The sequence below is a fragment of the Pyrgilauda ruficollis genome, unplaced genomic scaffold (assembly GCF_017590135.1).
Source record: "Pyrgilauda ruficollis isolate IOZ18807 unplaced genomic scaffold, ASM1759013v1 scaffold7, whole genome shotgun sequence".
NCBI classification, from domain to species: domain Eukaryota; kingdom Metazoa; phylum Chordata; class Aves; order Passeriformes; family Passeridae; genus Pyrgilauda; species Pyrgilauda ruficollis.
Genome location: NW_024528821.1, coordinates 9,849,035 through 9,865,962, shown reverse-complemented (window position 1 = coordinate 9,865,962; position 16,928 = coordinate 9,849,035). Strand labels below are relative to the sequence as shown.

Below are 16,928 nucleotides of genomic sequence, written 5' to 3'. Positions count from 1 at the left end.
AGTAGAACGGTGCTTCAGAGGACTGTTAACAGCAACAACATATGAAGACTCAGCCCCATTAGATGATGTCTTGCAAGATCAAATATCCTAGTCACCATATTCCTCTCCCCTTTACCAAGTATTCTTTCTTATCTGTTATTAGGTTGGCTGCACACTTATAGAGTGCTAACAAGACTCCTGTGCTGTGCTCTTAATGATAAGCACTACCCTAATGAAGTAAAGCTCATCAGAAGTCTTTCAAGCCTTTTTTCTAGAAAGGTCACTCATCATTCCCTCACAGACCAACCCAGATACCTGCATGTAAACTGCAAATACTGATATATTTTGATATTGAAATAATGAAGGAATATTTTTTTTCTTCTGGACAAATACTTTAGAGCTACCAGCAGAGGAAAAACAAAATCTTTCAAAAACTGAAATACATATCTAATGCTTTACAGATTGAGACAATTTTTAAAAAGCTGTCTAGTAGGCTTTAAGAGAACAAATCATGTCTTACCTCATTTCCATACATCATGAGGTGGTGTGTTGTAATTAGAGCTTTGAACACTACAACCCAGCTACTGTTTGCAGTTCTCTCAAAGAGTGTATCTGCCAACTGTGGAATATTCACATTCATTTCATTTGTGCACTGTATTAGATCTAAATTAAAGGAAAAAAAAAATCAAAGCATTACAATGAATTACATGCTCAGAAGATCAACATGTTATTTTGTGGTTTTTACACTGAGAATTCATACGGGAAGCATTAACTTCAGTTCTTTGTTTAAGAAATAACTGAGGTCCTTTACTCTCCTTGCTCAGATTTACTGAAACAGTCCAAGTATGAACTTCAAAGGCATTTCAATAATTTTATGGAGTCCCAATATCTCATCAATAAATAACCTGTTCCATTAAAATGGAGCCCAAATTAGTCTCTGAAAGCCAGTGTGAGCTGGCTGGATGTGTGACCTTCTGGATGCTCAATACCTGAGGCCACTCCATCTAACCAAAAAAATGAAAAACTGAGAAGCAACGAAAAGCTGAGACATCCCAACCTCATGAGATCAACAGGCAGCACAACCCTGCCACTCCCACCTAGGCCTGAGTACTCACACATGATGGCAACTGAGATGCTACAAATCTGTAAAATACACCTCTTTCCAGCAAGAATTAAGAGCAAGAATTTGCATCTATCCACCCTTCCACTTAGCTTAAAAACACCTGATCACAAGCCTACCTCCGGAGTATTTTGTGATGGATCATGGTAGGTGTCGGGCTTTCACACGAAAAAGCTCTTTGTGTCCTAGACTGACAATAAACTCAATAGTAGAACATTAATTTGGAAGGTCAGAGACAGAGAGGTTCAAGATTTTGCCTGAGATTTAGTACAAAACCAGGACAGGCTCCAGCAGGCACATGGGAAGAGCACTTGCCTGAGAAGGCTAAAGAAGGTACTTGCTGAGAAAAGAGCCGAGAACTGAATCCAGGACTACTCTAAACCCCTCAAGACATGCACATCAGACATTTCTTCTCTCTCTGTGCTAAATTTGGCTCAGGTGTGATCAAAGTACACCCTAAGGACTGGGCAAGGCCAGTAAAACAAACATTTGGTTTGAAAAGCTTCCTTTGTGGCCTCTGATTTAAGCTGAGCCTGTGAGCAGCCCATAGGTAGCAGAGCCCATGGCTGCTTGTGCAGCTTGTCTGGATGAGGACATGAAGGAGGGCAGGTGCCTGGGCACAGGCAGCAGCTGAGTCCCGAGGTGTTGGCACCACTGAAACAGCCAACTGCTCTGCCTCAGCAGCAGCACCGAGAGAGAGCACAGACTGTGTCATCATGGCACTTTAAATGGCAACTTAGAGCTCACACACTGATAATTTAGGACAAAATATTTCACAGAAATACTGCATGTACAATTTATATCTTTCTAGTGCACAGAGTATATTACAGATGGACTTGAACTAAAGATTGGTTTATTAAGAAAAAGTCCTTTGATTAAGGATTGCTGTTTAAAATAGTTTACCAACCAATTTTAATAGAGTAAAGAATTTTAGTATCTCATCAAGGTAAAAAACTATAAAATGCAAGTTAATAATAAGTTACTAATTTCATTCAGATGTCAGAGATTTCATACAAACAATGGAACTGAGATGAAAACTTTCACTCTTATTGGCAACACACAAAAATGCTGAAATAGCTGCACAACAAGAAGAGTACCAGAAAGCAGCTTTAAGCAAGCTATACATCAAAACCTTACTGCTGAGTGGTATTCAAATAGTTCAGTATTTCCAAATGTGAACTTCTCAAAACCCAAGTAATTTCTTAGCTACTGCTCCCTACCCACGGTTATATCACCATCAGATGCTCTGTCAAATTAAGAAGTACTTTAACCTAGAAGTCCAAACAGTCTATATGTAATTATTGCCCCATATAATGAAGCAACAGCCCCATCAATTGAATGAAGATCTTGTTGTGACATTTCTAAGTAGTTATCTCAAAACACACTAAGGCAACTAAGTCTTCCTAAATCCAATCAGTTTATAATCAGGTATTATAGAAATACATGGAAAATACTGAGCAGTATCTAAGAGCAGCAGCTGATGTGTCTGTACTCCACACAGAAATGTCAAAGGACTATTGAAAGTCCTACTCTCAGTTTATAAACCCCACCAACGAGAAAACCCCAAGCAACAAAAAACTCATTCTCTTTCAAGAACAATACCTATAAAACTAGGTAAAGTTAAAGAAATTCCATTGATCTGCTAAGGTCAAAGACCACACAGCTTATCAAGAATATTAATTCAACACAAAGTCCTTTTGCTTCACATAACCAGTAAGCAAGTCAAATTTTTCACTGAAGACTTTTCAATATTGAATGTGCTTATTAAATAACAGATGAAACTAGAAGGCAGATTTTTTTGTTAAAAACCAAAATCTTGCTGCTTTCCAGTCAAGCTAGCTGAGGTATTTTCATTCCTATTTTGCCAGCGCTCCCCAGAGATTCCCCCTGTCACCTTCCCTCAAGCTAAGGTCTCCCAGCAGATGTTCCAGCAGACCCCAAGATGATGCCAACACTGGGAGATCCTTTGCATGTTCTAATGTCTGTGACTGCTATTGAGTGTTCTTACAGTGCTGCTTGGGCACAATGTGAAAGGAATCCTACTGTCAGCACCGGCATGAAGTGCTCTAACTGGAGAGCTCTCCTTTCCTTAAGCCCTACATCCATAAACCAAGTCTTGCTTTATGCCAGAGTAAAGGTTTACTTCCACAAGAAGCCATGCAGATCTCTTCTGTCAAGTGTCAGTAACAGAGTGAAGCTGACAGAGCTCTGCTGTATTTGAGTTCTTCTGTTATTGTTTCATTCTCAAGTGTGGACACTGTTGTGTAAGATACATGTCCATCCATTTCAAAAGGCAACCAAAATTAAATACTTCCCATAGGCAGGAGTCTAGTTCAAGCTGTGGCTGAGTGAGCTGCCACCCTGTGCACTCGAGACATGCTGAGGACAACACTCACTGGCTGCCCTGAAGACAATTTTTACAGGGAATACTCAGCACAGCATGGTCTTGGATTCCAAACCTCCTTCAACACTGAAGCACATAAGTCACAGTTACCAATATTGGAGAACACATGCTTAGACAAACAAAATGCCTCTGAAACACTAAACTAAGCAAAAAATGTCAGTGCATTTTATAGGCCAAAACTGGACTTTCTTAAGAGCATGTTGCAAAAGACCAAGTTTAAAAATAAGGCTACTTCAAGGCTTCAATAAGGCTACTTGGGGAAATTTAAAAAATATATTATTTTACAACTAGCAATAAAAATAAAGCTGGCAATACATTTTAATCCTACAATTGAGATACATAAAAAGAAATGCAAGTGCCATTTCTCTAACATGATTCTTCTAAGCCTGCAATGGGAGTATCTATATAGAGACAACTGCAGGCATCTATTTCAGCTGGTGGCACAGAAGGAAGAGGCTGTTATCCCCATACAGCTGGAAGTATAAAGGAACACATGCACCTGAGAGACTGACAGCTGGGCAACAGTAACATGGATGTTGGCAGCAAAAACTGGAATGAAATGCACAGGGTGAGTGATGCTCATTTTCTTATCGCAGTACTTATATAAACACTTCACAACTCAAAGCATTTTGCCAATTACCCAGAGGAATCATTTCAACTGCAAGTGAAACTGCAGCACTATTTCTAGAATGGAATTTAGAAACATGTTAACATCACACAGGGAAAAAAAAAATAAAAAGAAAAAAGAAAAAAAAAAAAAATCTAACAGCTTTAAACCAGAAGAGTACCACAGGGGTTTTCAAGCAGCCTGGAAGAGCTGTGAGAATCTTAGTGCCCAGAAGAGTACTTAGTACTTCTTTTCCACAACTCATCTGAAATACTGGCACACCATCTATGAAGCTATACGGCTCTTCAGAGAACAGCATGTATAAATCCAGATATTAAAACCAAAATAAAAAAAATATATATCAGGTTTTTGGAAAAGTCTCAGCCAGGCACTGACAAAAACTGACACACTTTTTAACTTTTAAGTAATAGGAAAAGCCATAATTTTCTTGAGTCAGGAATCTCTCAAGAGAGCTGTAAATAGCTAAGATAAAGGCAACCATAACAGTTTAATATTCATGTATTTCTTCCATTTTGTCACAGGACTGAAACTGCTTAAGACAGATATAAGAAGTAAGACCATTTTCCTCAGTCCCAGCAGTCTTAAAAAAATACATTCTCTTCTAGAAAGTTGCATCATAGATGGCACATTACAAAAATGTAAAACATCAGAGCACTTCAGCCAACTTTCTCAATGTAGCCAAGGAATGCAACAATTTTTGCTGGAAGACTTAAAACACAGCACTCAACTGTTACAAACATTGTTATACCCATGTTTGCTCATAGTGAACATTTGAGAGCAATATTTAAATTTCAATTATATATTAACAGCTAAATCTGAATTTTGAGTTACTTTACCACAAGCAAAGCAATTCAGCTATTCTGTCCCACTCCCCTACTAGACAAGGATACAGGACAGACAGCCCATAATGTTTTAAGAAAAGCTATATACAACCCCCATTTATATATCTCCACAATATTAACTATTTTTTTTTCATTTAAGTTACATTTCCTCAATTATTATACTGAAAAACTTCACAAATTGCTAAAGAACTTCAAATGAATGACAGCCACTGGTCTGTGTAAAGGGTTCAAGAAAATGCCTTTGTCCTGTATCACAACTTGCACATCTCCGCAAGAACCACACTGCATCAGCATTCACTTGACAGTCAAAAGCTCAGGTTGCCAAAAGAAAAAAAATGGGCAGTACCAGAATTACAGTGCCAGAATTACCACTTCTTAGAAGGTTTCCAAAGCTTGTATACATATGGGAGTTTTAAGTTTTGATTAGCAACATTAACTACCTTCCCCTCCCCTCTGCTTCTAAAGCGGGCTGTACACAAGTTAAACAGAAGCTGTTTTTTCATTACTGTGTTAATTTAAAAGTTTAAGCTGCAATTAATTTAGGGGTTTGTTTTTTTCAAGTTTTGCTCTACACACAAGTCTACTCTGCCAGTTACCAGCTTGGCTACAGCTTTAATTTATCCTTTTTTCTTGTGATTCTTCAGTAGTTGGACAAGAGGAGGTTGGCTTCCAAAAGCGTAACAGCCCCACTCTGCTGTAACCCAGACTCTGAAGGCTGAGGGAGTGACAGAACTCTCACCAGGAAAGACAGGTGCTCCACTATCAGCCTCTATAGAACATTTTATATTATCCAAAAATATTACAAAATACTACAGAAATAGATCTGTTTATTTATTTAGGACACCATGACCTACTTTAAAAGGTAAATCCCCAAGTATGCCCATTGACATTGCTTGCGTTTTTGGGGTGGATTTTTTGTGGGCGTTTTTTCACTCTTAAGGTAGAATATGACTATACTACTCATCAGTTAGTAGTCAGACAAACCACAAGACTTAAATACTCACACTGACTGCATATGTAACACCTTTCTGTAAAAACATATATTGTAATACCACAGTTTTTCTTGCTGAGGAAACTTGGCAATAAGAGGATTTTAAGAATTAATCTGAACAGAGGGCACAAACTGATACTCCTCCACAATCCCTGACACAACTGCAGCAACTCTCAAAAAATTGTTCCTGGTAAAGCTTTTTCCTGAGCAGCAGTTACAACTAATACCAGATGGTGTAGCATTTTGAATGACACACACATGTAGTGACCAGAGTACAACCATCAGAGTTTTACATTAAATCCAAGCTATATTTTCCTTCATAATGTACCTAAATTGGGAAGTACTTGCACTGTATCTTGGAAAAACACTGTATGATGTTTCTTCCCAGAGATCGCAGTATTTCGTACTACCTGCTCACATTTAATACAAGTAAGTCTTATGTACAAGTGAAAAAATAAAAATGCCACTCAATGGGCTGCAGATGTTTGAAAAGCAGTGCCTGGGTAGGCTCAATGAAGAGAGGAGCATGTTCACTGGATTTTTTAACACCTTACAGACATATTTAAGGTACCATATTTCACTCTTTTTTCCCCCACCCACTAAAGCATTCCTCTATTTCAGATACAGTGACAATAAGATTTTTGTCTGTCTTAGGCCCAAGTCTGAGCAAATGAATTACACCAGAATAGAGAACTCATCTGGCACAGAAGGGGACTGTCAGGAGACTGACTGACAGCTCTAAACAGCCTGGGATCAAAACTTGGTTCATCAAAAGGCACTCTCAGTTTATGTTATTCTCAAGTTAAGAATTGTTCCATGTTTCCATTTTCTTATTTTGTAAGGGTGACTTATAGCAAATATTTTCAAACAACACACTACCTCTTTTAGGATTCAGAACCTTTCAAACTATTGAACAAACTGTCACCACTTTCTGGTCTCCTGTTATGTTGCCATTTCTGGACTCAAAGGTTACCTCACTGAACCTGTACCACAGGCAGAACACAAGACCAGAAGAAATAAGGTAACTTTAGAAAGGTATCTTTAGAAAACAAATTGTCAGTTACCCAGTTTTAAGGCTTTTCATTTCAACACAATAGCTGCAATGCTCACTACTGTAGCTGGATGCCACCCATTCAGATCAGGAACAAATGAAATATATATTTGGCTGGTTTTAACTGTTTGATCCACACTGAAAGCTCTCGCACAAGCCAGTATGAGCAGACCAGTGTCACAGGGTCACACATCCCAACTATCCTCAAACAATATAACCCAGAACACTTCTGCTGAGAGCCTGAACCAGCAGCACCTTTAGTACCATCAACTTGTATGAATCCTGCAAAACTACCCGCCTGTCTTTGAAGAAACCAGCAAAAGGCTTCAAGCATTTTTTCCACTCTTTAATGGAAACACACACACACTTATTTCGCTTTTACAAGCTGGAGAGCAGGTATGCTACAGAACGTACAAGGTTTGTGCACTTTTGAGCAATCAGACAGGAACTCCAATTGCTACTCTGCTACTAAAGCAAAGCAACACCACAGATACTTCTGTAGATTTCAGGGGTAACTCTGCATCTTTTGGTATAGAGAAAGAGGTTTTAACACACTGAGTTTAAGCGTATTTAAGCGGCAACATACTCTCATCCAGAAGAATATTAACTACAACGCACTGATCAACGCACTGATCAACCTATGCCCTTCCCTTTACCTCGCTTTTAATATTTTACCTCCTTTCATGAGCCGTAAAACAGAAAATTATGGTATTTCGGGAAATGTTCGAAATGTTTAAACGGCTGTAGTCCACGGAATGCACGGAAGGACTAAACAGTGCTTAAAAAAAATTAAATTGTGTCTTGCAACAGTAAAGACACCTTTTCCCCAGGTGCCGGATTAATTAAGCACCACCGTATCCAGAGCACAAGAGCTAAGCAGCTCTCACCGGGAACAGCTCATGAGCTTGGAATATTTTTGCTCTCCGGGCGCGACCAGGTGTTACAAACCTCGCTCCCTCCACGTGGAAAATAAGTTCTGGAGAACACACCAGTCAGGTCCACCCAGATTTACAGGACACCCCCCTGCAGGTGCAAGCGGCCGGCTCTCCCCTCTCCCCCGCCCGTGGCCGGAGGGCCGGGCCGACGGGCTGCCCCGAGCTCGGAGCCCCAACTCCGGCCCACCCGGCCCCGCCGCAGGTCCTACTCACAGTCCAGGTGCTTCTTCTTGGGGCCCATCACCTCGTGGGTCGTCGCCTTGCACACAGCCTTGGCGACGGCCGAGCCGGTCACACTGTGCTGCGCCGCCGTGATGCGGTCGGTGATCGACTGCCCCGACATCATCGCCGCGGCCCTGGCGGCGGCTCCGCCGCGGTCCCCCCACAAGGCCGGGACGGCGGCTCTCCTGCGGCCGGGGGCGAGCACAGCCTCCCGGAGGAAGGGCGCCGGCGGCTCCCTCCGGCGGGAGCGCTCGCCGGGCTCCGCCTCAGCGGCTCCTCTCGGCGGCCGCCGCCGCCGCCGGGGCTCTTCCCGCTGCTCCGCGGAGGAGCGGCGGTGATCGCTCGGCTCCCAGCCCCGCTCGGCGCTGCCGCCTCCGCCCGCGGGTGCGCCCCGGCTTTCCCTTTCACATTACGCTCACAGACAAAATGGCGGCGGCCGCTGCGTCAGGTGACCGCGCGCCCGCCCCGCTCCCGCCCCACCGCTGCCGAGCGGGGCCGGGGCCCGGCTGAGTCCGGGCCGGGAGAGGAATGGGAGCGGAACGGGGCCGGGGGCGGGAGCGGGGTAGGAGCCGAGGCCGCCCCCCACGCCGGGCCTCAGGTGTCCGCGGGCGGTGGGACCCACCCCCGCAGCGCCGAGGCGCTCCGTGACTCGCCGCCCCCAGCACCGGAAAATCACAGAATCAACTTGGATGGAAAAGAGCACTGCGATCATTGATCCCAGGCTGTGACCGACCACCACCATGTCCACCACACCACGGCGCTGAGTCTTTTCTTAAACACCTCAGGGTCGGTGACTCCACCACCTCCCTGGGCAGCCCATTCCAATGTCTAATCACGTTTTGTGTGAAGAAATTCCTCCTAATGCCCAACCTAAACCCGCCCTAGTGCAGCTGGAGACTATGATCTCTCGTTCCGTCGCTATCTGCCGGGGAGAGGAGGCCACTCCCCAGCCGGCTGCAGCCTCCCTCGGGGAATTGCCCGCCGCTCTTTGTTGGTGGGTGGCTGTGGGCGCAGGGCTGACGTGCCGGGCCCTCACGGCGGGTGGCGCCGCGACGAGCAGCACCGCGGGAGCGGGGCCGTGCAGGCACGGGGGAATGGCGGAGATGAGGTTTTCATCGCAGATCACAACGGTGTGGCTTGGAAGGGACCTCTGGGATAGTCTAGTTCCACCTACCTGCCGTGGGCAGGGACACCTGCTAGACGCGGTGATACTAGTTTTTGTGGGGATGAGTTTTTATTTTCTCTTGCAGACTTTACTTTCAGAAGCAACGTCTGGGGGAAAAAAAATTTAAAAAATAGCCCAACCTCCCATGCTGAGCCTGTTTCAAGGGACTGTAGAAGCATTTAGTTTGGAAAAGACCTCTGAGCTCATCGAGTCAAAGCCTTAACCCGGCACTGCCAAGCCCACCACTAAAACCTGTCACCAAGCAGTGCCACATTTACCTGTCTTTTAAATCCCTCCAGGGTTGGTGACTCCACTGCTGTCCTGTGGAGCTTGTTCCTGGGCTTGACAACACTTTTGGTGAAGAAATTTTTCATACTATCCAATGTAAACCTCCCCTGGCACAACTTGTGGCTAATTGCTCTTGTCCTGTCACTTGTGGCTTGGGAGAAGAGCCTGAGCCACAGCCTGGATGCCGTGGAGCACTGCTCACATGTAGCCAAACCACTGGTGGGTTCTCAAAACATTTCCAGCTACCGATACCCAGCACAACCCTGTGAGGGCTGGCATGAGGGAAATCCATCCCAGCCAGACCCAGTGCTGGGACAAAGGAATGCAGCATCACTACTACTCAGTCAGAACAAACATTTCCCAGGCCCTTCCACAGAGGAGTATTTTTTTAACTTCTGCATTTATAGTACACTAATATAAGTGTGAACACTCATACAAACAGAAGATAGAACACAGCAATAGTTATTTTTACTTTGAAGTAAAAATACAAAAAGTAAGGAGAGTAAAAAGTAGGCAGTTGAATACGAGTGTTATAAACAAAAATCTAGCAGCTTCTGACAGTCAACTCATATTTCAGGGTGCTGATTAAAGCTGTATTGCTTAAATTATCCCTAAAGTGAAATATGCCATAAATATGTGGGAAGACTGCCACAACACCAACCGCCTGCTATTGCAGTACACGTATAAAAGCAATAAAGCAGGACACACTTGCATTCACTGTACTGTGTATTTCAGTAGTACATAAAACTCATGTCTTTTCATAATATTTGTGTGATACGGAGGGTGTTTCTTAGGTGCTTCAGCATATTCCTTATGGTCCATGACAGGGAACAAGGACTACTGAATTATCTTCTTACCAGCTTATGCTGCATACTTAAACCATCTTTGTACCCAGCACAAAGGTTTATACATTCTCATTAACTGCTGTCCCCTGTCCTTTAACAGGCACTCCCATTCTGTGGGTTTCCTCTACTCCTCCAACTGTTCATAAGAACAGGCTAAAGTTTGAGCCCATCTTTCAAGATGGGCGCTGAGGGCAGGAGAAGCAGCGTGTGAAGTTCTTGGGCACCAACGCCAGCTTGGTTTGTGTCATCATTGCAGTCACTCAATTCCTGGTGAAACTCACTCTTTTTCAGCCCAGTTCATTCCTGGTGATTGTTCCCACTGTGGTGAGTATGGAGCACTCACCTTGGCATCTTCATGGCTGTGTCCAGAACAGTGCATGGCCAGGACCTGCCATATCAAAACCCAGCCACCACCCTCTCTGCCAGGGGGATTTAACTTGATGGCAGCACGTTTCACATCCATGAATGACCAGTGTGATGGTCTCCATGGTCAGGTTCCCTCCTTGATTATGAGCCCATCTGTATATTCAGCTGGTGTGGCATTCACATTCTCTGAGCAGAGAGAGACATAATTCTCTCTCTCAAGTTTTTTCCTAGAGAAGCACAGAAGGAAAACAATTTTTATCTGTACTTGCTACTCCTAGTGTTTTGCACATGTGGAATGTGTTAAGAAGATGGTTTACCTGAAAGAATTTAGTAATTAGATTCTAGTAGAGATTGTTTATGTTAATTAACCTATCAAGTCCAAACTGTGTAGACTGTCAGTCACGAGTTTTTGAGTTAATAGTAAATATAATATAATATAGTATAGTATCTCTCTTTAATATAGTTGTAATGTAATACAGTATAGTTTTAATAAAACAATTGTTCAGCCTTCTGAACAAATGAGTCAAATGTCAATCATTTTCCTTCATCAAGAGCATCCTGTTTTTACTATAAGCTGGAGGGATGGGAAAAAATTAAAATTGAATACCAGTTCACAGCACAACCCTATGAGGGCTGCTATAGGGAACATCAACTCCATTCCAGCCAGACCCAATAAATGCAAAGAGAACAAAAAAGGCGAGCAGGGTCAGCAGCAGAGATGTGTCTTTTGATACTATTGAAAAGCACAATAACACTGAACAAATATTAGTGAATGAACTGGGGTGTGTAATCTTGTGAATGTAGGATTTCTATAGACTTAAGGGCATAAATGCATTAATACATGGTCACTGATATTAAATTATTGAACATTTCCTGTGCTGGGAAAAGTTACAAGCTCTTCAATGTCACTGGCAGCAGGCAATTTCCAGCTGCCTTATTTTTGTTTTAAGGCTTGTAGTTTCTGAGGAAAAAAGTGATTTTGAATCTTCAAAGCCTGAGGGAACATGAAAACAGTAAGAAAAGAAGAGATGGAAAGATTAAATACACATTACAAATGTCTACATCTCTTTGGGCCTGTCTAAACAGGGAAGTTCTTTTGCAATAAAGGAGGGTGTGAACTGAAGCACAGCAGCCATTCTGTACTATCTCCTTCCCCAGCAGGGACTCACTTATTTTATTCTGTTTCAGAAAGCCTAAATTCCACATAAAATTGGCTGAGTTGAGTGTTTCCCTTAGCCATGGTTCTGTCTTTACTCCATGTGCTGGTCAGGCCCAAATCGGAGTTCAAATGTCCCTCTTCAGCAGTGCATTGACTTGCCCTGGGTTCAGGCCATCCTGTGCACCCCCTGGATGGCTGCAGGTAGAATCACAGAATCATTTAGGTTGGAAATGACCTTTAAGATCATTAAGTCCAGCCATTAACCCAGTATTGCCACAGCCACCACTAAACCATGTCTGCAAGTACCACATCTACACAGCTTCTAAATATCTCCAGGAATGGTGCCTCCACTCCTGGGCAACCTGTTCCAATGCTTGACAACCCTTTTGATAAAGAAATTTTTCCTAATATCAAACCTGAACCTCCTCTGGCACAACTTGAGGCTATTTCCTATTTCCTCCTCCCTGTCCCTTGTTGGAAGAGGGAGGAAGAATCTGTTCTTCAGGCCCTGATGTCTGCCCAAGCTAATGCAAAAAGCCTTGCTCGTGGCCACTGTCCTGCACCTATCTTTAGTTCATTTTAGTAAAGATGAAGCAGCCATTCTGTACTATCTCCTTCCCCAGCAGGGACTCACTTATTTTATTCTGTTTCAGAAAGCCTAAATTCCACATAAAATTGGCTGAGTTGAGTGTTTCCCTTAGCCATGGTTCTGTCTCTACTCCATGCGCTGGTCAGGCCCAAATCAGAGTTCAAATGTCCCTCTTCAGCAGTGCATTGACTTGCCCTGGGTTCAGGCCATCCTGTGCACCCCCTGGATGGCTGCAGGTAGAATCACAGAATCATTTAGGTTGGAAATGACCTTAAGATCATTAAGTCCAGCCATTAACCCAGTATTGCCACAGCCACCACTAAACCATGTCTGCAAGTACCACATCTACACAGCTTCTAAATATCTCCAGGAATGGTGCCTCCACTCCTGGGCAACCTGGTCCAATGCTTGACAACCCTTTTGATAAAGAAATTTTTCCTAATATCAAACCTGAACCTCCTCTGGCACAACTTGAGGCTATTTCCTCTTGCCCTGTCCCTTGCTGGAAGAGGGAGGAAGAATCTGTTCTTCAGGCCCTGATGTCTGCCCAAGCTAATGCAAAAAGCCTTGCTCGTGGCCACTGTCCTGCACCTATCTTTAGTTCATTTTAGTAAAGATGAAAAGTGGAAATTATATGTACAATTTACATCTCATTCATTTTGCTGTCTTCTGTTTACTACAGGGCAGGTAATGAAGGCATCAGACAGGAAATGTGGTCCAGGCTTGGATGCATACAAATAGTGCTTGGGGATAGTGGCAGTGGAGGGAATGGATGGTTCTGGGCTTCTGCCATGGCTGAATGACTCAGATGGTTTTCCAGGGAAATGAGTATTTTACCAATGAGTAGTGAGTGTGCTGTGGGCTGACTCTACCTACAGCCCCGGGAATGCAAACAGTTTAGCAGCAGGTTTGTCAATAAATACCATCTGCTCAGTAGCACTGAATCCAAAATAGAGCAGGACCTACCTTACTGGAGGCTGTTGTTTTGCTGATAGAGTTGAGATAAAAAATCACAACTCAATTATTTTTTTTAATACTGTGATTGTGATCTGAAATTATAAAACTAAATTTATTCAGGCTTGCTCAATCTCAGTTTAAACCCAGAAGAGTTAAAATGTTGTCATTAGCATTTGTCCTGGTGGCCAGTAAGACATCTGCATGGAGGAGTGAGCTGTAAACAAGGCTGCTTCTCTCACAGTTCAGGCACTGAAGTGTCTGAGAAACACCTCGATTCCACACTGCCCTCAAGAGAAGGAAACAAACCATGGCAGCAGCAGAGATGGGATTCCAGGGGGCTGAGATGGGGCTTGAGGCTGATTTCCTGATCCAGCACTCCAGTCATGAACAATGAGTGAATCCTTGTCCCAGCCTTTCTCCATACAGGGGCACCAAGAGTTCTTCTTGACTCCCAGTTTTCCATGAGCTTTGCCAAAGCAGAGTGTTTTGGGGATCTTTACTACTGTCAGGTGTGGTTAAAATTGGATGAGGAGGTTTCTGGGAGTGAAACAAGGCATCAGCATCATCTATAAAGCCTAATACCAGAAGGAGTTTCAATGTTATTTAACTAATTCTTACCTGAACAGAGACATGACAGGTAAAACTCCACACACTGTTGTCCAGCTTGGGTTTATGGGTACCACATTCTGCCAGTCTCTTTTAAAGATCTTTGTTTCCCTCTCTCCAAGCTGTAAAATGTTGATAAGAAATTGAACTCCAGAACTGGGACTCTATAGCTGGATTCATTCAAACTTTGCAAAACTGCTAAATACAAGAAAATCAGATCATGAGCCCCTTCCTCCAGGACCTCACCTCAAGACACCCTGAGTAGTGACCAGGTCTGTCTCAGGGCTGATTTTGGAGTCCACAAGATGCAAAAATTGTACACAATGCCTGAGCCTTTAGGCCCCTTTTCCAAGCATCCTGCAGACATGACATTTAGGCTGAACGGTGTAGGAGTGCTAAAGCCACGCACTGTTGTCACCTCTCCTGTCACATGAGGGAAGAAGGTCTCACTTCTCTGTCCCTCCCGTTCAGCCGCTGCCGAGGAGCAGTGGCTGGGGCAGGACTTGGCCCTGGGAGCTGTCTCTCCTCTTCCCAGCCACCTCCAACTTCTGCCTCTCAAACTTGACTGCTGGTGAAGGCTGAGCTTTTAAATTGCTGGCTTTGTATAAAGAAGAGAGAAAAGAAAAAGGAAAAGAAAGAAAGGGAAGGAAAAACTAATCTGGAGTTATGTCACAGTTGCAAAAAGTGCTGGGAGGCAGAAAGGCAGAACTCCCGTGGCTCTCACTGCAGCAGCTGGTTGCTGCTCCTGCCCTTAGGCTCCTCGTGTTCTTTGCAGGTGTGTGGCCGTCAATAACAACAGATTTGAGAAGATTTATTATTTATTTCTGAAGTATGTCCCTGTGAAAGAGTTTCTATTTGGTGAAGAAGCTGTTCTGGTTCCATCTACTGAGCAATTGACCAAGGTTCATGGAAGTCTCCTTTGCCTGACTTCTCTGTTTAACATTACAATTCAATGTTTTTCTAAAATGGAAAACAAAATAAATACTACAAGATGATGCAATTGGTGTAATATAATTATTCCTGGTTTGGTCTGTTACTTCCTGAGTAGGTTTATGAGAAGGGTTTTGAAAAGCAGGAACTGAGTATGGTATCTCATACAAATTTAGGATCGAGGTTTAGACTTGGAAAATTTGTCTTGGTTTAAGGGGGAAGGGCTCAGTTTTGGCTTTGGGACTGTCCCAGGACAAGCCTTGTTTATTTTCCAGAACCATATATGTGTGTGTGTGTGAGTGTGTGTGTGTGTGAGAGTGTGTGTGTGTTCTGGGCAATTCTGATACAGACAGTCACTGCTGGTGTTAGCAGACACTTAATTACACTTAAATGTAATTGTCACCTGAGGAAATGGTATGGCTGCCCTGCTCCAAACATTTCAGAGGGTTTGGGTTGACGATGACCAGTGTATTCATTCGTTTCCATCACCTTGCTGTTCTTCTAGGGGCCTGTCTGTGAGAGGTGACTCGGGGTGATAAGACAAGGTGTGAGGCAGGTGCTGGAGCTGTTTTGGAAACCTCAGAGACTGCAGCTTGGAGAACCCTTGGTCAGGACCAGGAGAGCCATTCCCTGCTTTTGCACTCATCATTTTAACTATAGACCAAATAAAACCTGCAGAAGCAAGAAAGCTAAAATCATCAGCCTAATAAAATTATACAAATTGTGGGCCAAAGCAGATTCCCAGTGTTTCCATCCCTGCCAAGGAGAAGGAGCATACCTGGCTTGGGGAAAAGGATCTAGGGAGAGTGTGTGTGTGGGTGGGGGGGGGCTGTGCCATGGCAACAGAGGAAGGAGCTAGCAGCACAGTCTCCAAAAAAATATAACACTGCCAATGGAAATCAAGCTTGTATTAAAATCAGTTTAAAGCACTCCTGGAAATTACAGCCCATCAGGCATTAGTTTCATACCAAATAAATAAATAAATGGGAACAAAAAATAACAATAAAAATGAGACATTTGGCTAAGCAGGAATAAAGAGGTACAAAGCTGCAGATGCTTATAAAGGAAAATCTTCCATTTCAGTTCCTTAAGTGTGTCAGTGAAATGGAAGATAAGGGCAGCACATACCTTTTAGCTAGAGTTGCCAAAAAACCCCTGAACAAACCAGAAAAAGGCTTGGACAAATGAGCTTAGGCACTTGTGAGATGCCATCAAGGCATCTCACTGTGTTACTAAGTGCTCAAAAGCCTCTGAGAAGCTGATCCTGAAAGGGAAACACAGAATTAGATGCAAACAGTAGAATTACAAGTATTTTGAAATTGAAATGCTTGTTTGGAAAACCTTGCTGATAGAAGGAGCACCAAGTCAATGACATTGAAACATGGTGGTTTCAAAATTGTCCAAGAGACGGATTTTTTTTTTTGAATGTGGGACTAATTTTTTTATATAAACTGAAATAAGCCAAATAAAGATACTTGAATTTAGAATTTAGCACAAGCACTAAGAATTTAAGCAAAATTGGATGTTCACAGAGGTAACTGAGAGGCTCCAGAGCCACAAGAGAGGCTGGTCACAGTGGAGGAAGGAGCCTGAGCTGGTGTTGCAGCAGGTATTGTCAGATGGACTGACTTCCACTGTACACAACCTGCCTTTGCCACTTGTCCCTTTGCCTGTTCTGTGGGAAATGCTGCATCTGACAAGCAGCCCCATGTGCCACAGAACTAATAAATAAATGAAGGAATAATTTTCTATGGGTTTATGCTAGGGGACTGGCAGACTGAGTTCTCCAAGGCTGCAGCACAACTCTGTTGCTTAAAAGACAGAGAAGCCACACATTGCAAATGTTCTAAC

General features: G+C 43.3%; 1 protein-coding gene across 3 annotated transcripts in view; it reads right to left on the bottom strand.

Moving 5' to 3' along the window:
* LOC121363024 (phosphatidylinositol-binding clathrin assembly protein-like) overlaps positions 1-8,611 on the bottom strand; it is a 28,998-nt gene extending 20,387 nt beyond the window's left edge. For 2 of the 3 annotated variants that reach the window (XM_041485028.1, XM_041485029.1), the window contains exons 1-2: positions 8,164-8,611; positions 500-642 (exon numbers count right to left, since the gene is read on the bottom strand). In XM_041485028.1, the coding sequence (XP_041340962.1) occupies positions 500-642; positions 8,164-8,296 (276 nt within the window). In that variant the 5' untranslated portion in view covers positions 8,297-8,611. The remainder of the gene's footprint in view (positions 1-499; positions 643-8,163) is intronic. The other variant, XM_041485027.1, reaches the window with a different exon arrangement.
* Positions 8,612-16,928: the final 8,317 nt, after the last annotated feature.